The 25,363-nt window shown below is 39.1% G+C and overlaps 1 protein-coding gene across 1 annotated transcript in view; it reads left to right on the top strand.

Annotated features, from left to right (window-relative positions):
- Positions 1-3,108, top strand: part of LOC128102407 (vomeronasal type-2 receptor 116-like) — a 35,987-nt gene extending 32,879 nt beyond the window's left edge. Inside the window, exon 6 of the mRNA XM_052726143.1 lies at positions 2,186-3,108. Within this exon, the coding sequence (XP_052582103.1) occupies positions 2,186-3,108 (923 nt within the window). The remainder of the gene's footprint in view (positions 1-2,185) is intronic.
- The last annotated feature ends 22,255 nt before the right edge of the window (positions 3,109-25,363 follow it).

Genomic DNA, 25,363 nt, shown 5'->3' with positions numbered 1-25,363 from the left:
TACTTGTATATATTGTATATAGTTATTGTCCTTTTGTATATAGTTTTTCTTATATTAGTTATGAGCTTTTTCTTTTTTTTTCTTTTTATTAAAATAGAAAAGGGGAAATATGGTGATATTTTATTTGTATTAAAATGTTATTTGTATGTTAATAAATAAAGTTGCCCGGGGGTCAGAGCTATTAGCAAGCCATAGGAAAGCAGGGCAGTGGTAGCGTACGCTTGTAATTCCAGCACTTGATAGGCAGAGCTGGGTAAGTCTCTGTGTGTTCAGGGATACAGCCATTATTGGATACACATGCCTTTAATCTTAATTCCAATCATGGAAAACCTGGAGGCCTATACAGACAGGCTGTGAGGAGGCGGTCATGTGGTTGGGTTTACAACCAATGAGAAGGCAGGACAGGAACTCTATATAAAGACTTTAACACAGGGGTAGCTCTGGTTCGGAGAGGTAGGACCTCCGCAGGAGGAAGGGTAAGGTTTTAGCTCTTAGCTCTGACCTCTTGGCTTTCTTCTTTGCATTGGTTCTGTGTTTCTTATTTAATAAGAAGGTTGGATACATCTACACACAAATATTATTCAGGAAACAATTTTGAAATAGAGACATTATTAACATCCTGAACTCTGAGCATAGTTCAAATAAAACACACAGCTAACATTTAAATATAAAAGGTTTTATTATTTGTGCAGGTTTGTGCATACACTTACAGTCTCTGTGACTTCATAGGTGCACTTGCCTTGTTATGTTGAAAAATGTTTTCTTAAAATAATCTACTACCCCTTGTTTGGTAATTTAAATGTAATTGGCCCAAATAAGCGTATAATGAGTGAGACTATTTGAAGGTGTGACTTTGTTGGAGCAGGTATAGCCTTCTAGGAGGAAGTTAGTCACTGTGGGGGTGGGCTTTGAGGTTTCCTATGCGAAATATGGCACTCAGTGTCACAGTCCAATTCCTGTTGACTTCCAATCAAGAGGTTGCCAGCACCATATCTGCCTGTGTGCTGCCATGCTCCCTACCATAATGATAATGGACTGAAACTCTGAACTGTAAACGAATCACCACGAATTAAATGTTTTCCTTTATGAGTTGCCATCATCATGGTGTCTCTTCACAGCAATAGGAACCCTCAAACACTTGGCTTTTACAAATTTTCCTTCTCCTTTTCCACACAGATCCCCAAGCCTTGAGAGGAGAGATGTGATAAAGACATTTCATTCAGGAATAACAGTATAAAGTCTTTTATTCTCTGTATGGGGTTCAATTGTGGGTCTCATTAACTACTATCTACTGCAAGAAAAATTTCTGAGAATGGAATGATAAACTGATGTATGAGTATGGCAATTCAACAATAGGAATCATTTTATTTAGCAGATTGATAATATTAGGTTTGATCCTGGGCTTGTAACCAATCTATCCAGTTTCCTGAATCATTAATAGTATCAGATATGGGTTCTGACTTAGGGAATGGGTGTGAAGTACAATAAAAACGCAGCTAGTTACTCTTCTAACAGTTCTGACACTGTTGCATCAGTGCACATACTTTACAAGTAGTCTGTTGTTACAGTTCACAGAATATGAAGCTGAATGAGATAGATAATTGCTTTTCTTCTAGCACTATGAATGCTAACTAGAAGTGATGAAGCTTCCAGTTAAGTACCAGCTTGATTTCCCCAAGTTCTATGCCATAAGTACATCGTATCTTCAGTAATAGTCTTGTGTGCAAGATGTAGATAGTAACCACATTTTACACCAAGAGTTTTAATAGTAAGGATTTTAAGACATGAAAAATATAAGAATATGCAATACTCAAGCTCCATCAGTAATGAACAGACTTGGAGAAGTAAAGGTTGAGATGAAATAAGAAAATTATATTAGAACTAAATTAGGTTTATACAAAGGAATTTAGTAATGAAGTGACTTTAGAAACAAAAAACATTGAAAAATTCTGGGTGAGCATGAAAGTAAGTATAGATATAAGACATTAGACTTATTAATTTGTGGCTTCATAAAGAAAATAGCCTATATTAATTTGGAATTACTCACTATAGAATATTTATTGATGTCTGAAAGAACCAAAGAAAGTCATTTAGGAGACAATCCAATAAGTTGGTGTTGAAAAGTAACTTAGGATAAAAAGAGACATCTGAAAACATACTCATGATCATCTTAATTTCTTACCAGATATGGATCATTGTTTGAAGTGTCCAGAAAGCCATTATGCAAACACAGAGAAGAACCACTGCCTCCAGAAAACTGTGACATTTTTACATTATGAAGATCCCTTGGGCATGGCACTCAGCAGCATAGCCTTGTGCTTCTCTGCAATTACAGCTTCTGTTCTTGGGGTCTTTGTGAAGCATCGAGACACTCCCATTGTAAAGGCCAATAATCGGGCCCTCAGTTACATTCTGCTCATCACACTCATCATCTGTTTCCTCTCTTCCTTGCTCTTCATTGGGCAGCCCAACACAGCCACCTGTATCCTGCAGCAGACCACATTTGGAATTGCGTTCACTGTGGCTCTCTCCACTGTGTTGGCCAAAGCTCTTACAGTAGTTATTGCCTTCAAGGTCACCTTTCCAGGGAGGTTGATGAGGTGGTTAATGATATCGAGAGCCACTAACTACGTCATTCCCATTTTCACTCTGTTCCAAATAATTCTTTGTGGAATCTGGCTGGGAACCTCTCCTCCCTTTGTTGATCAAGATGCTCATGCTCAGCATGGACACATCATCATTTTGTGCAACAAGGGCTCAGCCATTGCCTTCCACTGTGTCCTGGGATACCTCTGCTCCTTGGCCCTTGGGAGCTATACCATGGCCTTCTTGTCCAGGAATCTTCCTGACAAATTCAATGAAGCCAAGTTTTTGACATTCAGCATGCTTGTGTTCTTCAGTGTGTGGGTCACCTTCCTTCCTGTCTACCACAGCACCAAGGGGAAGGTTATGGTGGCTATGGAAGTCTTCGCTATCTTGGCTTCCAGTGCAGCACTCGTAGGCTTCATATTTGCCCCTAAATGTTACATTATTTTGTTAAAGCCTGATAAGAATGTGTTTCATGGCATCAGAGACAATACACACTATGGAAGAAATAAACTTAATTAATATTAATGAAACAATATATTTGGCCACATGTTTCTAAATCAAATACAAGGAATGAAGCCAGCCCCATGTCATTCTAACTGCTAGTTACAAAGTTGTAATATGATATTTAATCCCATGAGCTATTCTTCTTTCATCTAATTATGTTTAAATCCCCTTTTTTCAAATGTAGGTATCAGATTTCCAAGTCTACTATACTATCAGTGTTGTGAGTGTTCTTCAGACATGGCCTCACTGTACAGACTGGCCTGAGCATGACTATAGAAACAGAACTATCCTTGAATACTAGGCTCTTCTTTTTTGGAGATTAAAAGCCTGTGCCACCTCATCTGCCCAAGGTTGATCCTTCGTGTCCCCTTTTATTTTAAATATTAATTTTCTAGTTATTGGCTCAATTTGTGTTTGCTATCTGCACTTTTTCAATCTTATTTTATTATGCAAATATTTTCTCATTTTGGAAAATGGATTCTGACAAACATTCCAGTTTTTCTTTAATCATTTGTTATATGAACTTCAAAAGTTATTTATGTAGATTACAAATACTTTTATATCATTCCTGATTTCATTTTAGTGCACCAAATTTATATACATATGTCAGTGTGATTCTGAACCCCTCAAGACTATTCACTGATTTGTCATGCTTTCACTTTTATTTATTTACCTTGAAGAAAACATTTTTAATAAGAAATGTATTTTAAAATTTTCTTTTCCAGACAGCCACTTGAATCAAAGCTGACAATATCATTTCTTACTCTTTTCCTCTTATTGGAATTAGGTATTTTGTATATAATATATCCTAATTATAGCTTCGCTTTCCTCTATTCATCCCAGTTCCTCCCTAACCCACCCCCATCCAGACCCAATAGAAATTCAATAGTAAACAGGCACTGTTCTGGAATAATAGCAAAATAAGATAAATCAAAAACAAGTACTGTAGTGAGTAGCCAGTCTAGCTTTGATCTGGAAGTTCCAACCCCCATTGAGGCTTCGGTGACTGTCACACCTACAAGGCAGGGCCAAGAGAGGACCCTGAAGACCCACTGGCTCTCTTGGTTCCTGGACCTTGGACGTTGGAGGAAGACCGAGTAGAGTTCTCCATAGAACACCGCCGGACTGAGCTACACCTTTCCCAGACCCTGTTACCTATCCCTTCAATTGTAATTTACCCCACAAAATAAACCTCCTTTTTAACTACGTGGTGTGGCCTTAATAATTTCACCAATAAAGTACATTGGAATATGACAAAACAAGCAGAAGGAAAAGAGCCCATGAAAAAGCACAATAAACAGATATACATGCAGAGAATCATGTATTTTACACGTATTTTTATTTCCCATAAAACCATAAGATGAGAAGTCATAATACACACACACACACACACACACACACACACACATTATATATATATATATATATATATATATATATATATATATATATGAACCTCTAGGGAGAGAGAGAGTAAGAGAGAGAGAGATGAAAACAAAAAAGAAAAAGAAAAACCTTTGACTTCTATGTGACATCCAAAGATGCCGTTGAGTTTATCTTCTGATGACCATCTACTGCTCGGCATGTGGGTTACCTATAATAGTAGTTTGTTTACCCAGTGATACTCTCTTTGATAAAACTAAATTTTCATTAGAAAGCAATTATCAATTGGAGGTAGCTTTTGGGCTAAGGATGGAGTCATGTGTCCACTTCCTTATTCAGTTCTAGGACCCTCTATAGTGCAGATCTCTGCGGTCCCTGTAATGCTGCCTCAGTCTCTGTGAGTTCATAGGTGTGCTTGTCCTGTTGTGTTTAGAGGAGTTATTTCTCGGTGTCCTCTATTCATAAAGACTATATTCAGAGCTTGGTGTTCTACAGTTGCTCGGCTCCACTGGAGACATATTGTTGAAGATATTATTGATTGTGTTTTCTTTTTTTTTTTTTTTTTTTTGGTTTTTCGAGACAGGGTTTCTCTGTGTAGCTTTGCGCCTTTCCTGGAACTCACTTGGTAGTCCAGGCTGGCCTCGAACTCACAGAGATCCGCCTGGCTCTGCCTCCCGAGTGCTGGGATTAAAGGCGTGCGCCACCACCGCCCGGCTGATTGTGTTTTCATACTGGTTTCTAGGCATCTTAGTTTGAGAGATAGTAATACTAGGTGCTGGTGTTGTCTGATCTTGTTTTTGTTGCATGCTTGCTTTGTTTTTTTATTCTCTGTCTCTTATGAGAATGTGGTGGTTGTATGTTGTCAGATGGGAAATTCTCCTGAGATCCTGATAGGAATATAGCTACTAGGGTAAGAGATAAAATGTGTTTCTAGCTATTGGGAGCTGACACTTATGAATGAGAATGGGGAAAGGATTGGGGCTGAGGGCATCCACAGGAGAGAAGAAGCAGAAGAATCCACCATGATCTGCTTAGTTCCCTGTAAATGGAGACAGAGAGTGAGGATAGGCCACAACAGAAGGTCTGCCACAAAGCTGGAGGTGAGAATGAAAAATTGGACTTGGAGGAATGAAAAGGAGTTGACAATCTACAGTTAGCCTACCTGCTTCCCTGGCTTGAATGGGCTGATGGTTCCTCAGGGAGTGACTGCTGATGTTGAGGTTTAGGATAAAACAATGAGTAGGGGAAGAATAGTTAGGAGAGGAAGATCTGTGTGATCTACTGGAGATGGGGCGGAGAGTTAAGGAGGATTCAGCAGGCATTCCGCTAAAGATCTAGGGATGAGACTCAGGGATTGGATTTGGAAGAACAGAGGGAGACACCAAGTTCTGCAGTTAGCCTGTCAGCTTCCCTGGTGGGAGTCTCCCATGAAGATATCAGTACAATTCTTTACAGCAGCTGAAAAAATAAAAAGAAAAGAAAACAAAGTAAACCTTAAATTTCGTGTGAAATAAAAATAACTTAGGAGGAAGAAAATCTTGAATGGGAAAAAGAAAACTTTTGGATGTAAGTTATGATATGAAGTTTCAAGTTAGACTATAGAACTACAGTATTGAAACAAATACAGAAACAACATAAAACAGATTCACTGATCAATAGAAGGAAACTGCTTACACACACATAAACTCACACATATACATCAGCCTAATTTTTGACAGAGACCAGCAATATATATTTGGGGAAAAAATAGCAACTTCAGAAAATGGTACTGGTCAAATTGGAGAGCTACATGAAGAATAATGAAACCATGTCCTAATAAGTCACCCTGTACAAAACTCAACTTTATTTTTATTTTTTTCAGGCCAAATTCACTTTATTTATTTATTTATTTATTTATTTATTTATTTATTTATTTATTCCTTCTTTCTTTCTTTTTCCTTCTGGGATCGTTTTTAAAATTTTATAATTAATTTAATTTTACATATCAGCCACAGATTCCCCTGTCCTCCCTCCTCCCCCTCCCCCCAATCCACCACCCCCCATTCCCATTTCCTCCAGGGCAAGGACTCCCCTGGGGATTCAGCTCAGCCTGGTAGATTCAGTCCAGGCAGGTCCAGTCCCCTCCTCCCTTCACCCAGGCTGAGCAAAGTGTCCCAGTACTCAACTTTAAATTGAACAATGATCTCAATGTAAGATTTGGTACCCTGAGCCTAACAGAGTGAAGATTAAGGTATATGCTTGAAATTATGGCACTGGAAAGACTTTCTGAGCAAGGCCCTGATTGCAAAGGCAGTAAGATCAAAAAATGGCTCTTTAGACTGAGGATTTCCTGGAGGTAAGCTTGTGGCAGCAGCAGATCAGGTGACACCCTTTTGGGTGAGGACTCTGAGGCTTTCAGTCTAAGGAAGTAGGATTGGCTGAGGAGCTGGCAAGTAAGAGAATAAATAAAAATTAAAATCCCTTGAAACCTTTACCTGCAGTTACTTTGTGAGAAAACCAGGCAGATGAAATGACACAAAGTGAACCCACTCCGAACACAGCAGGAGGTCTAAAGAGTCCTGAGAATCTCTGCTTTGCCTGTATATTGGAGTCACCTGGGGAACTTACCAAATTTCAATGTCTAAGCTTCTCTCAAAACTGCATCATACAATCTTGAGTTGAACCAGAAACTCTCAAGACAACTCCAATCTGCAACCTAGGTTGACACATGAGTTAAACCAAGTATCTTGGGCTGATAAATATGCTGGAAATAAAAGAGACAGTATTTCTCTGTGTAACAGCCTGACTTTCCTGGAACTGGCTTTGGCTTTAAACTCACAGAAATTCACCTATACCACCTGGCCAGAGGGCCTCCAGGATCTGCTTGTCTCTGCCTCCCTGTGCTGAGATTATACAGGTCCAAACCAACAGGCCAAGCAACCCTGGGCTGAAACTCTGAAGCCATGGACTAAGTAAACCTTTTAGCTTTTAAGTTGATTCTCTCAGGCATTTTGTGACAGTGATGAAAATGGTAGAGTAAGAGGTTCTCCAGGTATTTTCTTTTTGTAAAAATCCACAAGTCTGGGAGGAAGGCCATCCATTCTAAGAAGGTCTTTCTGAGTCTGCTCTGGAGTAATAGAAGTAACATTTGGATCAATATGGGAAGATCCTTTGATTGCCACCTTGGTGGTGGGACATTTCCTGATGGGTGTGGTAGAGCATATGGGCTTGAAAAATGAAAGAAACATTTTTGTGTTAAATAATTAATCCTTCCGAGGACAAAATGATTGAAGAACACCTTGACCACTTTTGAGCTAATAATTTCTTACAGTCTTTTTGTTGACCTTGAGAGAAAACACTACTATACATTTCCTAAGTCAGAACTCATGGACAGATGAAGATCTTGGGTGAGAAATGAGAACTCGGAGCTCCTACCAGCAGATGATGGGGTTTCCTCTTTGATCATTTTAGCGAATGGTTTTTGGTGGAAAATTTCACAGTTGAAGTTAGAGTAAACATGGAACCACTGTGGGAGAAGGTAGTCTGGTTAACATGCTCTGATTCATCGGGTCTGGGTGTGTCCTGGATGCTGCAGGTGGTCCGGGGCTGATGGTTCCTAGTCTTTCCATTCTTGAGCCAGACATTTAGAACAATTCTCCTAACAAAATAGAGTTGGTGAGGGAGTTAAAAAGCAGAAAGCCGTGCTCCACAGAATTTAACTTAGAATTATTTGTGATGGAAAATAGGCAGGAGTATGTTTTTAATCTTCCCATGTAATTCTAATGTATAATCAAGACAGAATTGCAGTTTCCTTATATCAGAGAAAAAGGGCAGCTCAGAACACCTTGAAAGAGGGAAAAATGATCTATGGAAGCTTCAGAATGGTGAAGTGCAAAATAATACATTTAGGGAAATGTTCTCCATTATGTGTACAACATGATAATAATGGCTTAAGAAATCATGTGTGCTTTAAAGCTACAATGCATGCTTACTATTTATGTGAGCAATAGAAATAAAAGAAGGTTTTGCTGTATGTATATAAAGCTGAACAATGTCTTCTTGGAGCCTGGCATGGTGATGGATTATTGGGCTGCAATGGATGAGAAATGGATTGAAGAAATGGTACTATTGGAAGCAGACCTGGTAGGACACTCTTGCTGTTGTGTAGAAGAGAATTAGTCATGCCATTTTTGAGGTAGGAAAACAGGACTAATATATTTCATTTTGTTGGGTAGAATGCATGCAAACAGCAAAACTTAGACAACTGTAGAAAAAAAAAGAATTAAAGGAATGAAAGGTTTTTATGGCAAGACAAATGCAAATAAGTGAAGCCCTTCCAGAGGTTGGGACTAACAATAGAATAAAAAAACCCAAACTTGTAGAATACAAAAGCTATGAGCCTTCCAATTCCTTTGTTAATTGCTGAGCAAATAAAATGAAGTACTGCTTTTTTTAAAAAAAAACAGATCAAAAAATGACAAATCAGGCTACATGAAACTAAAATGCATCTGTACATCACAGGACATCTTTATTCAAATGAGGAGTCAAACTACAAAACGGGTGAAAATCTTTACTTCTTATGCATTTGACAGAGGGTCAGTTTCTGAAATATGTAAGAACCTCTAGATAGTAAACATCAAAAAAGAAAGAAAGAGAGAGAGAATTAACTTTTACAAAATTAGGCCATAGAACAAAACAGAGTGATCTCTAAAGTTGAAATATAATTTAAAGTTGGCAGACAAATATTTTTAAAATTTCACCATCTTTAGCCATCAGGAAAGTGCAAATTAACATTACATTGAAATTTTATCTTACTAAAGTCAGAGTGCAAAAACAATACAAAACAAAGAAAAAAATACAAAAACACTGGAAACAAAGCTGACAAATTCTACTGTGGGCTATAGAGAAAGTAGAACAATTATTCACTGCTGCTGTAAATGCCATCTGATTCAGCCACTGTGGAACTCATTGTGGTCATTACTTAAAACTCTAAAAACGCCTGCAATCTCCACGCCCTGCCCCCATGTCCATCCGCAAGAGACCCCAACCACTTCCTGAGACTTAGAGACCAGCCCCCAGCTCCCATCCTGCCCTGACCTCCCATCTGGACAAGAGGTGAGTGCCTGGGCTTATACCCAGAGAGGCCTGCCCCTAGGTCCCATCCCTGAGCACCAGCCATTCTGGGGAAGACCTGCCCAACTTGGCCTTAGGTTCTGGCCATTGGACAGGATCCTTTCCACGCCCACCGGGAAGGTTCCCCTTCTCCAAGACCCCCGGCAGACCCTGCAATCTCTACATCCTTCCCCGACGCCCATCCACCCGAGACCCCAGTCACTTCCTGAGACTTAGAGACCAGCCCCCAGCTTCCATCCTACCCTGGAGCTCTCATCTGGACAAGAGAGCTTCCATTTGGACCAGAGAGAGGTTTCCTGAATCTGTCAGCTCTGTTTGGACCAAGAGTACTGATAAAACCAAGAACGAATCCACAAAGAGATGGGCAGACATCAAGGCAGAAGTACATACAACAAAATGAAGAGCAATACAGCATCACCAGAACCTAGCCCTCCTCCAACAGCTAGACCTGTACATCAAAAAATGGAAGAAGCAAAAGAAAGCAAGCTTATGAATAACATCATGAAGAGGCTAGAGCCTTATATAGAGGAAATAAAAAATGAAATTGAGGAAAAGACAAACAAAAAATGGAAAGAACGCTATAAAAAACTAGAGGAAAGGACGAATAAAGCAGAAGAAAGCAATAAATCCCTGAAAGAAAATCATGAAAAAGCAATGAAACAGATGAAGGAAACAGTCCAAGACCTGAAAAGGGCAATAGAAAAAAATGAAGAAGACACAAACAGAGGGAATGCTGGAAATAGAAAATCTGAGTAAACGAACAGGAACTTCAGATGCAAGTATAACCAACAGTATACAAGAAATGGAAGAGAGGATCTCTGGTGTTGAAGATACGGTAGAGGAAATAGATTCAAAAGTCAAAGAAAACACTAAAGCCAACAAAGTCATGACCCAAAGTGTCCAAGAAATTTGGGACACCATGAAAAGACCAAACCTATGAATAACAGGGATAGAGGAAGGAGAAGAATATCAACTCAAAGGCACAGAAAATATATTCAACAAGATCATAGAAGAAAACTTTCCCAACTTAAAGAAGGAAATGCCTATGAAGATACAAGAAGTCTATAGAACAGCTAACAGACTAGACCCTCCAAAAAGTCCCTTCACCACATAATAATTAAACAACTAAACCTACAGAATAAAGAAAGAATATTAAGAGCAGCAAAGGAAAAAGTCAAAGTGACTTACAAAGGCAAAACCATCAGAATAACACCTCATTTCTCAATGGAGACTTTGAAAGCCAGAAGGACCTGGATAGATGTAATGCAGACACTAGGACACCATGGATGTCAGCCTAGACTAATATACCCAGCAAAACTTTCAATTATCATAGACGGAGTGAACAAGACATTCTAAGACAAAGCCAGATTTAAACAATACAGAAGGACCTGGATAGATGTAATGCAGACACTAGGACACCATGGATGTCAGCCTAGACTAATATACCCAGCAAAACTTTCAATTATCATAGACGGAGTGAACAAGACATTCTAAGACAAAGCCAGATTTAAACAATACTTATCCACAAACCCAGCCCTACAGAAAGCACTAGAAGGAAAATTTCAACATAAGGAAGTCAGATACACCCATGAAAACACGGGCAATAGAAAACCCCACAGCAGTAAACCCCAAAGAAAAGAAGTACACACACATCACCACCAAAAAATAACAGGAATGAACAATCACTGGCAATCAATATCCCTTAATATCAATGGACTTAATTCACCTATAAAAAGACACAGGCTAACAGAATGGATATGAAAGAGGACCCATCTTTCTGCTGCATACAAGAAACACACCTCAAATTAAAAGATAGACACTACCTCAGAATAAAAGGCTGAGAAAAGTCTTTCCAATCAAAGGGTCTTAAGAAGCAAGTGGGTGTAGCCATCCTAATATCCAGCAAAATAGTCTTCACACTAAAATCAATCAAAAGAGATCAAGAAGGGTATTACATACTCATCACAGGAAAGATCTACCAAGATGAAGTTTCAATTCTGAACATTTATGGCCCAAACACAAGGGCACCCACATATGTAAAAGAAAAATTACTAAAGCTTAAATCACATGTAAAACCCCACACATTAATAGTTGGAGACTTTAACACCCCACTTTCACCACTGGACAGATCTGCCAGATCAAAACTTGACAGAGAAATAAGGTGCTTAACTGATGTTATAACTCAAATGGACTTAATAGATATCTACAGAACATTCTATCCTAACAAAAAAGAATGTACCTTCTTCTCAGCACCCCATGGAACCTTCTCTAAAATTGACCACATGCTTGGCCACAAAGCAAATCTTAACAGATACAAAACAATTGGAATAACCTCCTGTGTTCTTTCAGACCACCATGGTCTAAAGTTAGATTTCAACAACAACAAAAACTACAGAAACCCTACAATCTCTTGGAAACTGAATAATGCTCAACTGAATCACCAATGGGTTAAGGAAGAAATAAAGAAAGAAATTAAAGACTTCCTAGAGATCAACGAAAATGAAGACACCACATACCCAAACTTATGGGACACTATGAAAGCAGTGCTAAGAGGGAAATTCATAGCACTAAATGCCCACATAAAGAAGTTGGAGAAATCTCACAATAGTGACTTAGCAGCATACCAGAAAGCTCTAGAACAAGATGAAGCAAAGTCTCCCAAGAAGAATAGATGCCAGGAAATTATCAAAGTGAGAGCTGAAATCAATAAAATAGAAACAAAGAGAACAATACAAAAAAATAATGAAAGAACGAGTTGGTTCTAAGAAAATCAACAAGATAGACAAGCCCTTATCCAAACTAACCAAAAGACACAGAGAGAGCATCCAAATTAACAAAACCAGAAATGAAAAGGGGGACATAACAATAGACAATGAGGAAATCCAGAGAATTATCAGGTCATACTTCAAAAACCTGTACTCCACAAAACTGGAAAATCTAAAAGAAATGGATAATTTTCTGGATAGGTACCACATACCTAAGTTAAATCAAGACCAGAGAAACTATTTAAATATTCCAATAACCTCTAATGAAATAGAAAAAGTCATTAAAAGTCTCCCAACCAAAAAAAAGTCCAGGACCGGATGGATGGTTTCAGCACAGAATTCTACCAGATCTTCAAAGAAGAGTTAATATCAATACTCTTTAAATTGTTCCACACAATAGAAACAGAAGGAACATTACCAAACTCCTTCTATGAGGCTACAATTACCCTGATTCCTAAACCAAACAAGGATGCAACAAAGAAAGAGAACTAGAGACCAATCTCTCTCATGAACATTGATGCAAAAATGCTCAAGAAAATACTAGCAAACAGACTCCAAGAACACATCAAAACAATTTATTATCCACCGTGATCAAGTAGGCTTCATCCCAGAGATGCAAGGGTGGTTCAACATATGAGTGTCCGTCAATGTAATATACCATATAAACAAACTCAAAGAAAAAAAACCACATGATCATCTCACTAGATGCAGAAAAGGCATTTGACAAAATCCAACACCCCTTCATGATAAAGGTCTTGGAGCAATCAGGAATACAGGGAACATACCTAAACATAATAAAGGCAATATATAGCAAGCAAACAGCCAACATCAAATTAAATGGAGAGAAACTCAAAGTGATTCCACTAAAATCAGGAACAAGGCAAGGCTGTCCGCTATCCCCATACTTATTCAATATAGTACTTGAAGTTCTAACCAGAGCAATAAGACAACATAAGGAGATTAGGGGATATAAATTGGAAAGGAAGAAGTCAAGCTTTCCCTAATTGCAGATGACATGATAGTATACTTGAGTGACCCCAAAAATTCAACCATGGAACTGATACAGCTTATAAACACCTTCTGCAACATAGCAGGATACAATATCAACTCAAAAAATTCAATAGTCCTCCTATATACAACTGACAAACAGGCTGAGAAGGAAATCAGAGATACATCACCCTTTACAATAGCCACAAATGACATAAAATACCTTGGGGTAACACTAACCAAGTAAGTGAAGGACCTATATGACAAGAACTTTAAGTCCCTGAAAAAAGAAATTGAAGAAGATGTCAGAAAATGGAAAGATCTCCCATGCTCATGGATAGGCAGGATTAACATAGTAAAAATGGCAATGTTAGCAAAAGCAATCTACAGATTCAATGCAATCCCCATCAAAATACCAACACAATTCTTCACAGACCTGGAAAGCATAATACTCAGCTTCATATGGAAAAACAAAAAACCCAGGATAGCCAAAAGAATCCTGTATAATAAAACAACCTCTGGGGGCATCACAATTCCTGACCTAAAGCTCTACTTTAGAGCTACAGTAAAAAAAAAACAAACAAACAAACAAACAAAAAAAACAGCTTTGTACTGGCATAAAAACCGACACGTGGACCAATGGAATCGAATAGAAGACCCTGATATTAATCTGCACACCTATGAACATATAATTTTTGACAAAGAAGCCAAAACTGTACCATGGAAAAAAGAAAGCATCTTCAACAAATGGTGCTGGCATAACTGGATATCAACATGTAGAAACCTGCAAATAGATTCATATCTGTCACCGTGCACAAAACTTAAGTCCAAGTGGATCAAAGACCTCAACATAAATCCAGTTACTCTGAACCTGATAGAAGAGAAAATAGGAAGTAGTCCTGAATGCATTGTCATAGGAGATCACTTCCTAATATAACACCAGTAGCACAGACACTGAGAGAAACAATCAATCAATGGGACCTCTTGAAACTGAGAAGCTTTTGTAGAGCAAAGGATACGGTCAACAAGGCAAAGTGACAGCCTACAGAATGGGAAAAGGTCTTCACCAACTCCACATCTGACAGAGGACTGATATCCAGAATATATAAGGAATTCAAGAAATTAGACATCAAAATGCCCAACAGTCCAATTAAGAAATGGGCTATAGAACTAAACAGAGAATTATCAACAGAGGAAGCTCAAATTGCTGAAAGACATTTAAGGAATTGCTCAACATCCCTAATCATCAGGGAAATGCAAATCAAAAGGACTCTGAGACCTGTCAGAATGGCTAAGGTCAAAAACACTGAAGACAGCTTATGCTGGAGAGGATGTGGAGCTAGGGAAACTCTCCTGCACTGCTGGTGAAAATGCAAGCTTGTACAACCACTTTGGAAATCAATATGGCGCTTTCTTAGAAAATTGGAAATCAATCTCCTCCAAGACCCAGCTATACCACTCGTGGGCATATACCCAAGGAATGCTCAATCATACCAAAAGGGCACTTGCTCAGCTATGTTCATATCAGCACTGTTTGTAATAGCCAGAACCTGGAAACAACCTAGATACCCTTCAACTGAAGAATGGATAAAGAAAATGTGGTACATATACACAATGGTGTACTACTCAGCAGAGAAAAACAATGACATCATGAGGTTTGCAGGCAAATGGATGGATTTAGAAAAAATCATCCTGAGTGAGGTAACCCAGACTCAGAAAGACAAACATGGTATGTATTCACTCATAGGAGGATACTAGATGTAAAACAAAGATGACTAGACTCCTACTCACAACTCCAGGGAGGCTAACTAGAAAATAGGACCCCAAGAAAGACACAGGGATTGCCCAATGACAGAGAAATGGATGACATCTACATGAACAACCTGGACATGAGTGGGGGTAATGAAGGGCAAGGGTCGAGGGAAAGAGAGCTTAGGGGAGTGGGAAATGCCAGCTGGAACACGAACAGAGAGGGAAAACAAGGAACAAGAGACCATGATAAATGAAGATCACATGAGAATAGGAAGAAGCAAAGTGCTAGAGAGGTCCACAGAAATCCATAAAGATACCTCCACAATAGGCTACTGGCAATGGTCGAGAGAAAGCCCAAACTGACCTACGCTGGTGATAGGATGGCCAAACTCCCTAATTGTCGTGCTAGAAACCTCATCCAATGACTGAGGGAACCAGATGCAGAGATCCCCGGCCAGGCCCCAGGTGAGCTCCAGGAGTCCAATTGGTGAGAAAGAGGAGGGATTGTATGAGTAAGAATTGTTGAGACCAAGATTGGAAAAAGCACAGGGACAATTAGCCAAACGAATGGAAACACATGAACTATGAACCAATAGCTGAGGAGCCCCCAACTGGATCAGGCCCTCTGAATAAGTGAGACAGTCGATTAGCTTGATCTGTTTGGGAGGCATCCAGGCAGTAGGACCGGGTCATGTACTCAGTGCATGAGCTAGCTGGCTGTTTGGAACCTGGGGCTTATACAGGAACACTTGACTCAGCCTGGGAGGAGTGGACTGGATCTGCCTCTACAGAATCTACCAGGTTGAACTCAATCCCCAGGGGAGTCTTTGCCCTGGAGGAGATGGGAATGGGGGTTGGCTGGGGGAAGGTGGTGGTGTGTGGGAGGGTGGAGGACAAGGGAATCTGTGGCTGATATGTAAAATTAAATTAAATTATAAAATAAAATAATAATAATAATAATAAAAACTCTAAATACTACATGATTAAAGGCATGGGGGTGCACAACTTTAATCCTAATACTCAGGAGTCAAAGCAGGCATATCTTGGAGCTTGAGGCCAGCCTTGTCTACATAGTAAGTTCCAAACAGCGAGTGCTACACAGAGAAATCCTGTCTCAAAAAAACAAAATACAAATAAATAAATAAATAAATAAATCTAAATAAAGATCTAATGCATTATCTGGCTATGCTATTCTTCAACATATACTCTGCAAAAGAAAAAGAAAAAAGAAAACCCCTATTACAGAGATTCCTCTTCAAGCATGTTCTTTGATATTCTATTCACAATAGCTAAAGAATGTAAGACTCTTGGACATCCAAGACTTATGAAGAGATAATGAAATTCAGTATATTTATGCAATAAAATATCATTCATCTACTTCTATAAAGTGTGAAAATGTAATCCATAAGTAAAGGAATGAGCTTGAAACAAGTATTCTAAATGTGTTATCCCAGACCCAGAAGAATAAGAGTCACATGTGTTCTCGCCTTTCCGGAATTTAGCTTTGAACTTCAGGTACAGATGTTTCATTTGGAATACCCACAGAGGTCAAAGAATTCATAAGGGACCATGGAAATGTCTTTCAAGGGGAGGGGTATTAAAAGCAATGACAGAAAATTTTCAAAGGGAATAATGGAACAGGGAGGGTAAAATGGGCTAGGAGTTGGGAGGGCAGCATAGAGGAGAAAATAATGAATAAAAATAAATACAAAGACTAAGAGTCACAGAATATGGAGATGTTATGCTGGTACTGCAATAGAAGTTTTATCCCTATCTAACCAGTTTCATAGCCAAACAATTGTGCCAACTATAGGTTTCATCTTGTGGAACAATATTTAAATGCAGTGAGAAAGTGGTTTGTTTTTCCCAAAATGTTCATATCATTACTGCACCAGTGAGCATTTCTTTTTAGACCAGTCATAATTATATTTTACAGGACTCCTTGCTTTCCATCTGGTAGTACAAATAGCACCTTCTAGCACTGTGAAATCTAGGTACTAGAGATGAAGCTTTTATGTTCTACTAAATGGATATAATATTATGCTCATGAATACAATATGGAACTGACTTCTAATGGGTTATACCTATAAATTAAATCGTTTTTCAACCTTCATCAGAGAAGCTTCTATTTGGAGTAGATGTTGATTAACACAGAGGCTCACAAGTGGCAAAGAGACAAAGGCAATGAATAAGTACATTCAGAGTAGCTACGTGTATGAATTTATAGCAGTTATGAAAGTATTCATATGCCCCATGCTTAAGACAGAACAAATCCTAACATGGAGAAGTGATGTTAAAGTCCCACTAGTAACTAAGATTGGGAATTGATGGCATACAAGAGAGAGAGGAAGTCAGTTTCCCTTGAGGATAAAGCCACTAGTTAGATAACTATCATCCAGTGAAGCTCACACATCCAAGAATATATGAGTACCACAAACTGGAGGTGATTGGAAAATGAACAAGAGTCAGGTGGGTTGAGAACTGGGGGAGAACCTTGGATGAGCAGAAGGAAAGAGGTGAATATAATCAAAATACACTGTATGAAATTCTTTAAGTACTAATAAGTCAGAATGGTCAATCATTTGGGCTTACTAGTAATTTGATTATACTAAATTTCTCAAAATGCATGAAGTAAATAGCATGTCATAGATATATTTTCTTGATAGTAACAAATGGACCTGTTGAGGACATAGACCATCATTTTGAGAAGAAAGATTTCTATGCTATTAAAAATTGGGATAATACAGATGTGAGGGACATTCTATATCAGTAATCATCTCATCCTTTACTTGAATATTCACCAATGTCCTAAGGATCCTGCTTCCACTTGAACAGATGACATTAATGGACATGCTAGAGAGGGAGAACTACATGGCAGTACATATATGGGAGTAAGAACTGACAGATGTGGTGATGAGCAGGTTTTTCCAAGATTGCGACCAAGAAAATGACAGAAACATGATAAAGAGCAGAGGCTGCTGTTTGTGATCATCTGTCAGTAAAAGGAGACAGAATTGTGCAGCATCTGTTTGGTTTCTCAACTTGATCTCACAGGTAACAACTTTGAAAAGATGAAAAGGCAAATAAAATCATAAACATTAATAGCAGCATCACTTGAGAACATGTTCAAACCATATATCTGGATAGTTAGTTGTTTAATTTATAGAATCCTAAATTTAAGAAAATAGAATTAAATAAGAATTTAAGAAAATTTTATTTTATTTTTCCAGAATTTTTTATTTTGTTAAAATATGATTACAATAACTCTCCCTCCTCCCCTCAATTTCCTCCATGCATCTTAGGTAACTGCTTATATATATATATGTATATATACATATATATGTATATATGAGAATAAATATGTAAATGGATCCAAGTGTGTACATTTGCTTATATGTATATTCTTTTAGTAGTGACCACTAGAAATTGAAAAAACATTTAGAGTGTTTCCTTTTGCTCATTTGTTTATGTCAAGTAAACAGAAACCTAGATACTGGGAATAGAACATTTCAATGAGGAATTGCCTCCATCACATTAGACTGTAGGACACTCTGTGGGGCATTTTCTTGATTAATAATTGATGTGGGAGGATCCAGCTCATTGTAGACAGAGTCACACCTGAGCAGGTGGTCTGGGTAATAAAAGGAGAGTGGAGAGCTAGGTAGAAGCAGCACTCCTACGTGGCTTGTTTCATTTCCTGCCTCCAGTTTCCTGCCTTGGGCTGGGATATATCACACAATTGAACCCTTTCCCTTCCAACTTGCTTTGCATTATGGTCTCTACCAGAGCAGTAGAAACCTCATAAAGACAGTCCTCATCTCTGGAAAACATTAATTCTCACTCTCTCAGCAGTTTTTAATTGTCTGTGGCTCTTCATCTAAAGGTGAAGTGCTGTGAGATCTTTTTTTTTTAATTTTATAATTTAATTTAATTTTACATATCAGCCACGGATTCCCTTGTTCTCCCCCCCCTCAAATTCCCCCCCACCCCCATTCCCATCTCCTCCAGGGTAAAGACTCCCCTGGGAATTGAGTTCAACCTGGTAGATTCAGTTCAGGCAGGTCCAGTACCCTCCTCCCAGGCTGAGCTAAGTGTTCCTGTATAAGCCCTGGGTTCCAAACAGCCGGCTCATGCACTGAGGACAGGTCCTGGTCCAACTGCCTGGATGCCTCCCAAACAGATCAAGTTAATCAACTGTCTCACTTATTCAGAGGGCCTGATCCAGTTGGGGGCTCCTCAGCTATTGGTTCATAGTTCATGTGTCTCCATTTGTTTGTCTATTTGTCCTGTGCTTTTTCCAATCTTGGTCTCAACAATTCTCGCTCATACAAACCCTCCTCTTTCTCTCCAATTGGACTCCTGGAGCTCCACCTGGGGCCTGGTCATGGATCTCTGCGTCCGGTTTCCTCAGTCATTGGACCTGGAAACAACCTAGATGCCCTTCAACTGAAGAATGGAAAAAGAAAATATGGTACATATACATAATAGAATACTACTCAGCAGAGAAAAACAATGACATCATGAGGTTTGCAGGCAAATGGATGGATCTAGAAAAAAATCATCCTGAGTGAGGTAACCCAGACTCAGAAAGACAAACATGGTATGTTCTCACTCATAGGAGGATACTAGATGTAAAACAAAGATGACTAAACTCCTACTCACAACTCCAGGGAGGCTACCTAGAAAACAGGACCCTAAGAAAGACACAGGAATCGCTCAATGACAGAGAAATGGATGAGATCTACATGAACAACCTGGACGTGAGTGGGGGTAATGAAGGGCAAGGGTCGAGGGAAAGAGAGCTTAGGGGAGTGGGAGATGCCAGCTGGATCAAGAACAGAAAGGGAGAACAGGAAATAAGAGACCATGATAAATGAAGACCACATGAGAATAGGAAGAAGCAAAGTGCTAGAGAGGTCCACAGAAATCCACAAAGATACCTCCACAATAGGCTACTGGTAATGGTGGAGAGAAAGCCCAAACTGACATACTCTGGTGATAGGGTGGCCAAACACCCTAATTGTCGTGCTGTGAGATCTTCTTGATGTAAGTTTATATTTCACCTGTGTTGTCATTGTTCAGGTCTTCAGTAAAAAGCCAGTTAGTTGAGAATTTATTGCTGTAGCTTCATCATGATTTCTAAAACTTGTTCTTGTAGCAGACTTCCTGGTCTTATGACTCTGACAATTTTCTGTCCCAACTGCTGCAATGTATCCTGAATCTCAGGTGTAAGTAGTATGTCAGCTAAGACTTAGGCAGCCCACATAAAGTTGTTTTCTTCATTTGGCTTTTGTAACAGTCTCCATCTGCTGAAAAAGGAAGTTGCTCTGTTAGTGGTAGGAAGCTACACTTGTCTGTAGCTATAAGGATAAACATTTAAAAGCAGTTAGGAATTATACTAGTTGAGGCAAGTGACATTATAAAGTTCTCCTCTGACATCTACCACCTCACTAGTCATGAGAGGTTTGACTATATTTATAGTACCAGGCCTGTTTTCTATTTTGTTGAGTATGTCTTACATCCAATTAGACAGCTGAATGTTTGCCACAAAAGTGTTTATGCTCTTAATGAACCTTTGAGGATAACTTGCAGGACTGATTATTGTTCTGGTTCATAGGTACTACAGCTGACTAGGACAGTTGAATGCTATCTTCCCTTGACAGCATACATAGCACCTTCTGGTACTATTTTTCAGAGAGGAGTTTTGGGATCAAATCAAGCTGAATTCTATCCATTCCTGGGTCCAAAGTGTCTGATGTCTTCAGTAATAGGAACTTCCTACTTCTTCTTAGAGATGATAAAAGGAAAATAAAAATAGCCTATATTGTTTTAGGAGTCCCTTGGATTCCCTTACCCATCTGTCAAAAGGAGTATTCTAATTCTGGCACTTGGGTTTTTGTTAGATAGTATATATTTCCCAGGGAGGGACATTATTACCCCAAGTAGTATAATTTCATTTAAACTGTTTACATATGTACACACATGTATCTATCATGTAATTTTAGGTAAATAAAACACATGGTTCCTTAAGGCTTTTTCAAGAAATCTTATTTTTATTTATAGATTCTCATTCCTTCTTTTGTACTGACCTCCATTATTCTTTTCCATTAAATTCCTCACACATATCTTCCTGCATATCACCTCTGTCCTGATACTCCCCTCCATTGCTCTATAGATCTGTCTCAAACCCTCCACCTCCTGCCAAGGTATATATTTTTTCTTTTGCTTAACTTATTTTTCTATTTTGGCAGGTTATTCTAGGTTATATATGCATGTATGCAGATTTGAAGCTAGGAACTACAGAAAAGAGAGAACATGCAGCATTTATTTTTCTGGGCCTGTTAACTCACTGAAAGTATTTTCTAGTTCCATTGTTTTACATGCACATTTCACAATTTTATTATTCTTCATTGAGGAATAGTATTTCACAGTGTATATGTACCTTATTTCCTTTATCTATTCACCAATTGAAGGACAGGTAGGTAGTTAACATTCCCTAGCTACTGGTAATACAGAAGCAATTACCAATGCTGAGCAGATACTTGCATAGGGGGTATGTTGAATACTTTGGACATATGTCAAGAAATAGTAAATCTGGGTCTTATTGTGGATGTAATTTTTAACCTTTTAGAGAATTCTTCACACTGATTTTCAGAATGGCTGTATCAATTTGCATCACCAGCAACAATAAATGAAGTTTCTTCTTTCCTCACATCTCAGAATTTGATGTTATTTGATTGGTTGATCTTAATCATTATGACTTGGCTGAGATGAAATATCAGAGCTATTTTACTTGGCGTTTTTCTAATTGCTCAGGATGATGAAAACTTTTGACATGTATGTCTGCCATTTACTTCCTCTATTGAAAATCCTCTATTCAAGTCCATATTTCTTTTTTAATTGAGTCATTTCTTGAATCTTTGTTGAGTTCTTAATATGATTTGGATATAAATTCTCTGTCTTGGCTGCCCCAATTGCATGTCAACAGAGAGGACTCCTGCATGTGGGCATCCCCACCAACACTTCCATCTGACCCTGCAGTCTGCAGGACCCACTCCCTGCCCTGTGCCCACCAATCCCCCTGCAACCTCAGTGGCTCCCTGGGACACAGAGTTCACCAGCTCTGATTGGACCAAGAGGTGAGTGAGTCTTCTACTCCTCAAAGAATCCTGCCTCTAGGACCTAGGCCCTGAGGCACAACCCATGCTCCACAATCCCCACCCATCACTGCCTCAGTTTCAGGTCCACAGGGAGGATACTTGTGGGCAGGCTTCCCCACCAACACCCCTCAAAGGATCTTGCAATCTACAAGACCCACTCCCTACCCCAAGCCCACCCCTCCCCCTGTGACCTCAGCAGCTTCCCGAGACACAGAATCTACCAGCTATGATTGGGCTGGCATCCCTGGTCTCTTAGTGTCTGCCCAGGATCTTCTGGCTATCAGAGTCTTCATTGAGAATTTGGGTGTTATTCTGATTGGTCAGCCTTTGTAAGTCACTTAGCCCCTTTCCTTTGATGCTCTTAATAGTCTTTCTTTATTCTGTATGTTTAGTGGTTTGATTATTATGTGGTGAGGGGACTTTTTGGAGGGTTTTGTCTGTTTGGTGTTCTATAAATATATTCATAGGTATTTCCCTTTTTAAGTTGGGAAAGTTTTCTTCTATGATTTTGTTGAATATAGTTTCTGTGCCTTTGACTTGGTATTTTTCTTCTTCTATCCCTATTAAGTTTAGCCTTTTCATGGTGTCATTGTTTTCCCTAATTTCCTGGACTTTTTGTATTATGACTTTTTGGCTGTAGTGTTTTCTTTGACTGATGTATCTATTTCCTCTGTTGTATCCTCCATGCCATAGATTCTTCCATCTCTTGTATTCTGTTGGTTATGCTTATATCTGTAGTTCCTGTTTGTTTACTCATATTTTCTATTTCCATCATTCCCTCGGTTTGTGTCTTCTTCATTGCTTCAATTTCAGTTTTCAGGTCTTGAACTGTTTCCTTCACATGTTTAATTGCTTTATCTTGATTTTCTTGGCTTTCTTTAAGGGATTTATTGATTTCTTCCCATTTTTTGTTTGTCTTCTTAATTTCTTTAAGGGAATTTTTCATTTCATCTTTAAAGGCCTGCATCATCTTCATAAAGTTATTTTTGAGGTCACTTTCTTCTGTTTCTTCTATGTTGTGTTGTTCAGGTCTTGCTGTTGTAGAACCACTAGGTTCTGGTAGTGACATATTGCTCTTTATGTTTCTGTATGTATTTTTGCATTTATGTCTACCCATCTCTTCCTCAATTGGTGCAAGGGGTGTCTGATTCTGAAGGAACTGTGCCTCTTAGTCCAATCAGAGCTGGTGGAGTCTGTGTCTCAGGGAATCACTGAGGTCACGGGGTGGGTTTGGGGCAGGGAGTGAGTCTTGTAGATTGCAGGGTCTAGTCTGATGGAGTTGTTGGTGAGGATGCCTGCCCACAGGAGTCTTACCTGCTGGCCTGTACCTGGAGCAACAATGGGTGGGGAAAGGGGGTATAGATAGTGCCCTGGGTCCTGGGTCCTAGAGATAGGACTCTAAGAAGAGGAGAGGAGACACTCACCTCTTTATCCAGTGAGAGCTGGCAGATTATGTGTCTCAGGGAGCTGCTGAGATCACAGCAGGTGGGGTTGGTTTGGGGCAGAGAATAGGTCTTGTAGATTGCAGGGTCTGGTCTGATGGGGTAGTGTATTGGTGGGGATGCCTTCTGTAGCGAGCACATACCCCAGTTACGGGGGAGGAATAATCACTCTTGATTCAGACTTGGTATAACACTCATTTATTCACACAGTAAGATTACAAGCAATATTCATCCTGTCTTCCAAATGGAAGCAGGAGTACCTCTCCGGGTATACAGGTCCGGACTCGCCACGTCTGTTCCTCTGGATCTTGGGTCAGCCTTCCTCAGGTCAGCCACGTCTGCACTGGGGACAGGATCTCACGTCTCTGGCAGAGGAGAGTCGTCTCGCGCGAGGGCCTGACGAGCTCTGTTGGTCGGGTCTGAGGCTTCATCTTTTATATTCTTTCCTGGCTAGGTTTCTAGTCTTATCCCTACTTCCACACATAGCTTATAGCTTATCACTACTCCATTTGTGGTTTACTTACATCATTCTATTGCTTATCATTCCTGACCAGGGTTGTTCACCCTAGGCCTTACATGTGTTCCTTACATTCCATCCCCTGATGCCTGAAATGTCTTCAACATAAAAGGCATCACATGAGGTCGCAGCCTGGAGATTTACAATATGTTATCCTAATTTGTTAATCCTAGCATTCTTATCCTTCTCATTCTGGGTGGTTTATTTTTATGTTTTTTCTCTATATATGCATTATATAACTTCAACCAAGTGCTATAAGCTGCAAATTCTTTTAACACATCTATAACAAAATCTCTACACAATATTCTAGTACATATGCTTTGTAAATACATTGGTTCTCCTGTTTCCCACTGTGGGTCATTCATGAAATCTTTATCAATGCTTATTATTGCTTCATCAGGATTATGTTTTAGCCATGTTCTATATGTTTCATATATTCTGTGATTACCGCGGCCCACATATGCTGCAGCTAAAGCTGCGCTTATATGTAGGGCTGCATCCATGTTATTTCTGTGTATTTTGTACATTCCATTCACTTTATATACACTAGATTGTATGGTTCCATAATATCTCATGTATCCATCTCCAATTAATCTCATATCATGTATACCTCCTTCTATTGTCAAGTGGAACGTTAAGTGCATCAAGAGCATTGGGAGGTTGTCTACCTCACCTGGTTCTGATAGGTAGAACATTGCATATTTATGGGTGCAGTATTTGCATCCCTGTATCGTTCCTGCCATAGATAATATACCTATTCTATAGAAAATATCAGACAATGGTTCCATATATTTTTGGTATGTGGTATATAGTAAATTACTCATTCCATTTTTACTAAGTAAATCGAAGCGTCTGCCTGACGGATTCCAAAGTGGGTTTCCTGTTACTTGATTCCTGTAAGACATCTTAAGCATGGAGTTATTATCAAGCATTTGATTTTTTTAGACAAACATAAAGCAATACTTATCCCTAAAATTACTAAAAACCAAAAGGTTGCTAACTTTATCCAGTGCCACCATGTGTAAATTGGTGTACATATTAGATCTAATCTGACTAGTCTGCCTAAATAATCCCAAAAGCTACATTTCTGCATCTGTTTTGCCCAGTCTTTATGTATGTATGTATTTGTTCTTAACAGATTCACTAGATTGT

The sequence above is a fragment of the Peromyscus californicus genome, unplaced genomic scaffold, assembly GCF_007827085.1.
Source record: "Peromyscus californicus insignis strain IS unplaced genomic scaffold, ASM782708v3 Scaffold_11__1_contigs__length_118956290, whole genome shotgun sequence".
Lineage (NCBI taxonomy): Eukaryota > Metazoa > Chordata > Mammalia > Rodentia > Cricetidae > Peromyscus > Peromyscus californicus.
This window is presented reverse-complemented; position numbering and strand designations above follow the sequence as displayed.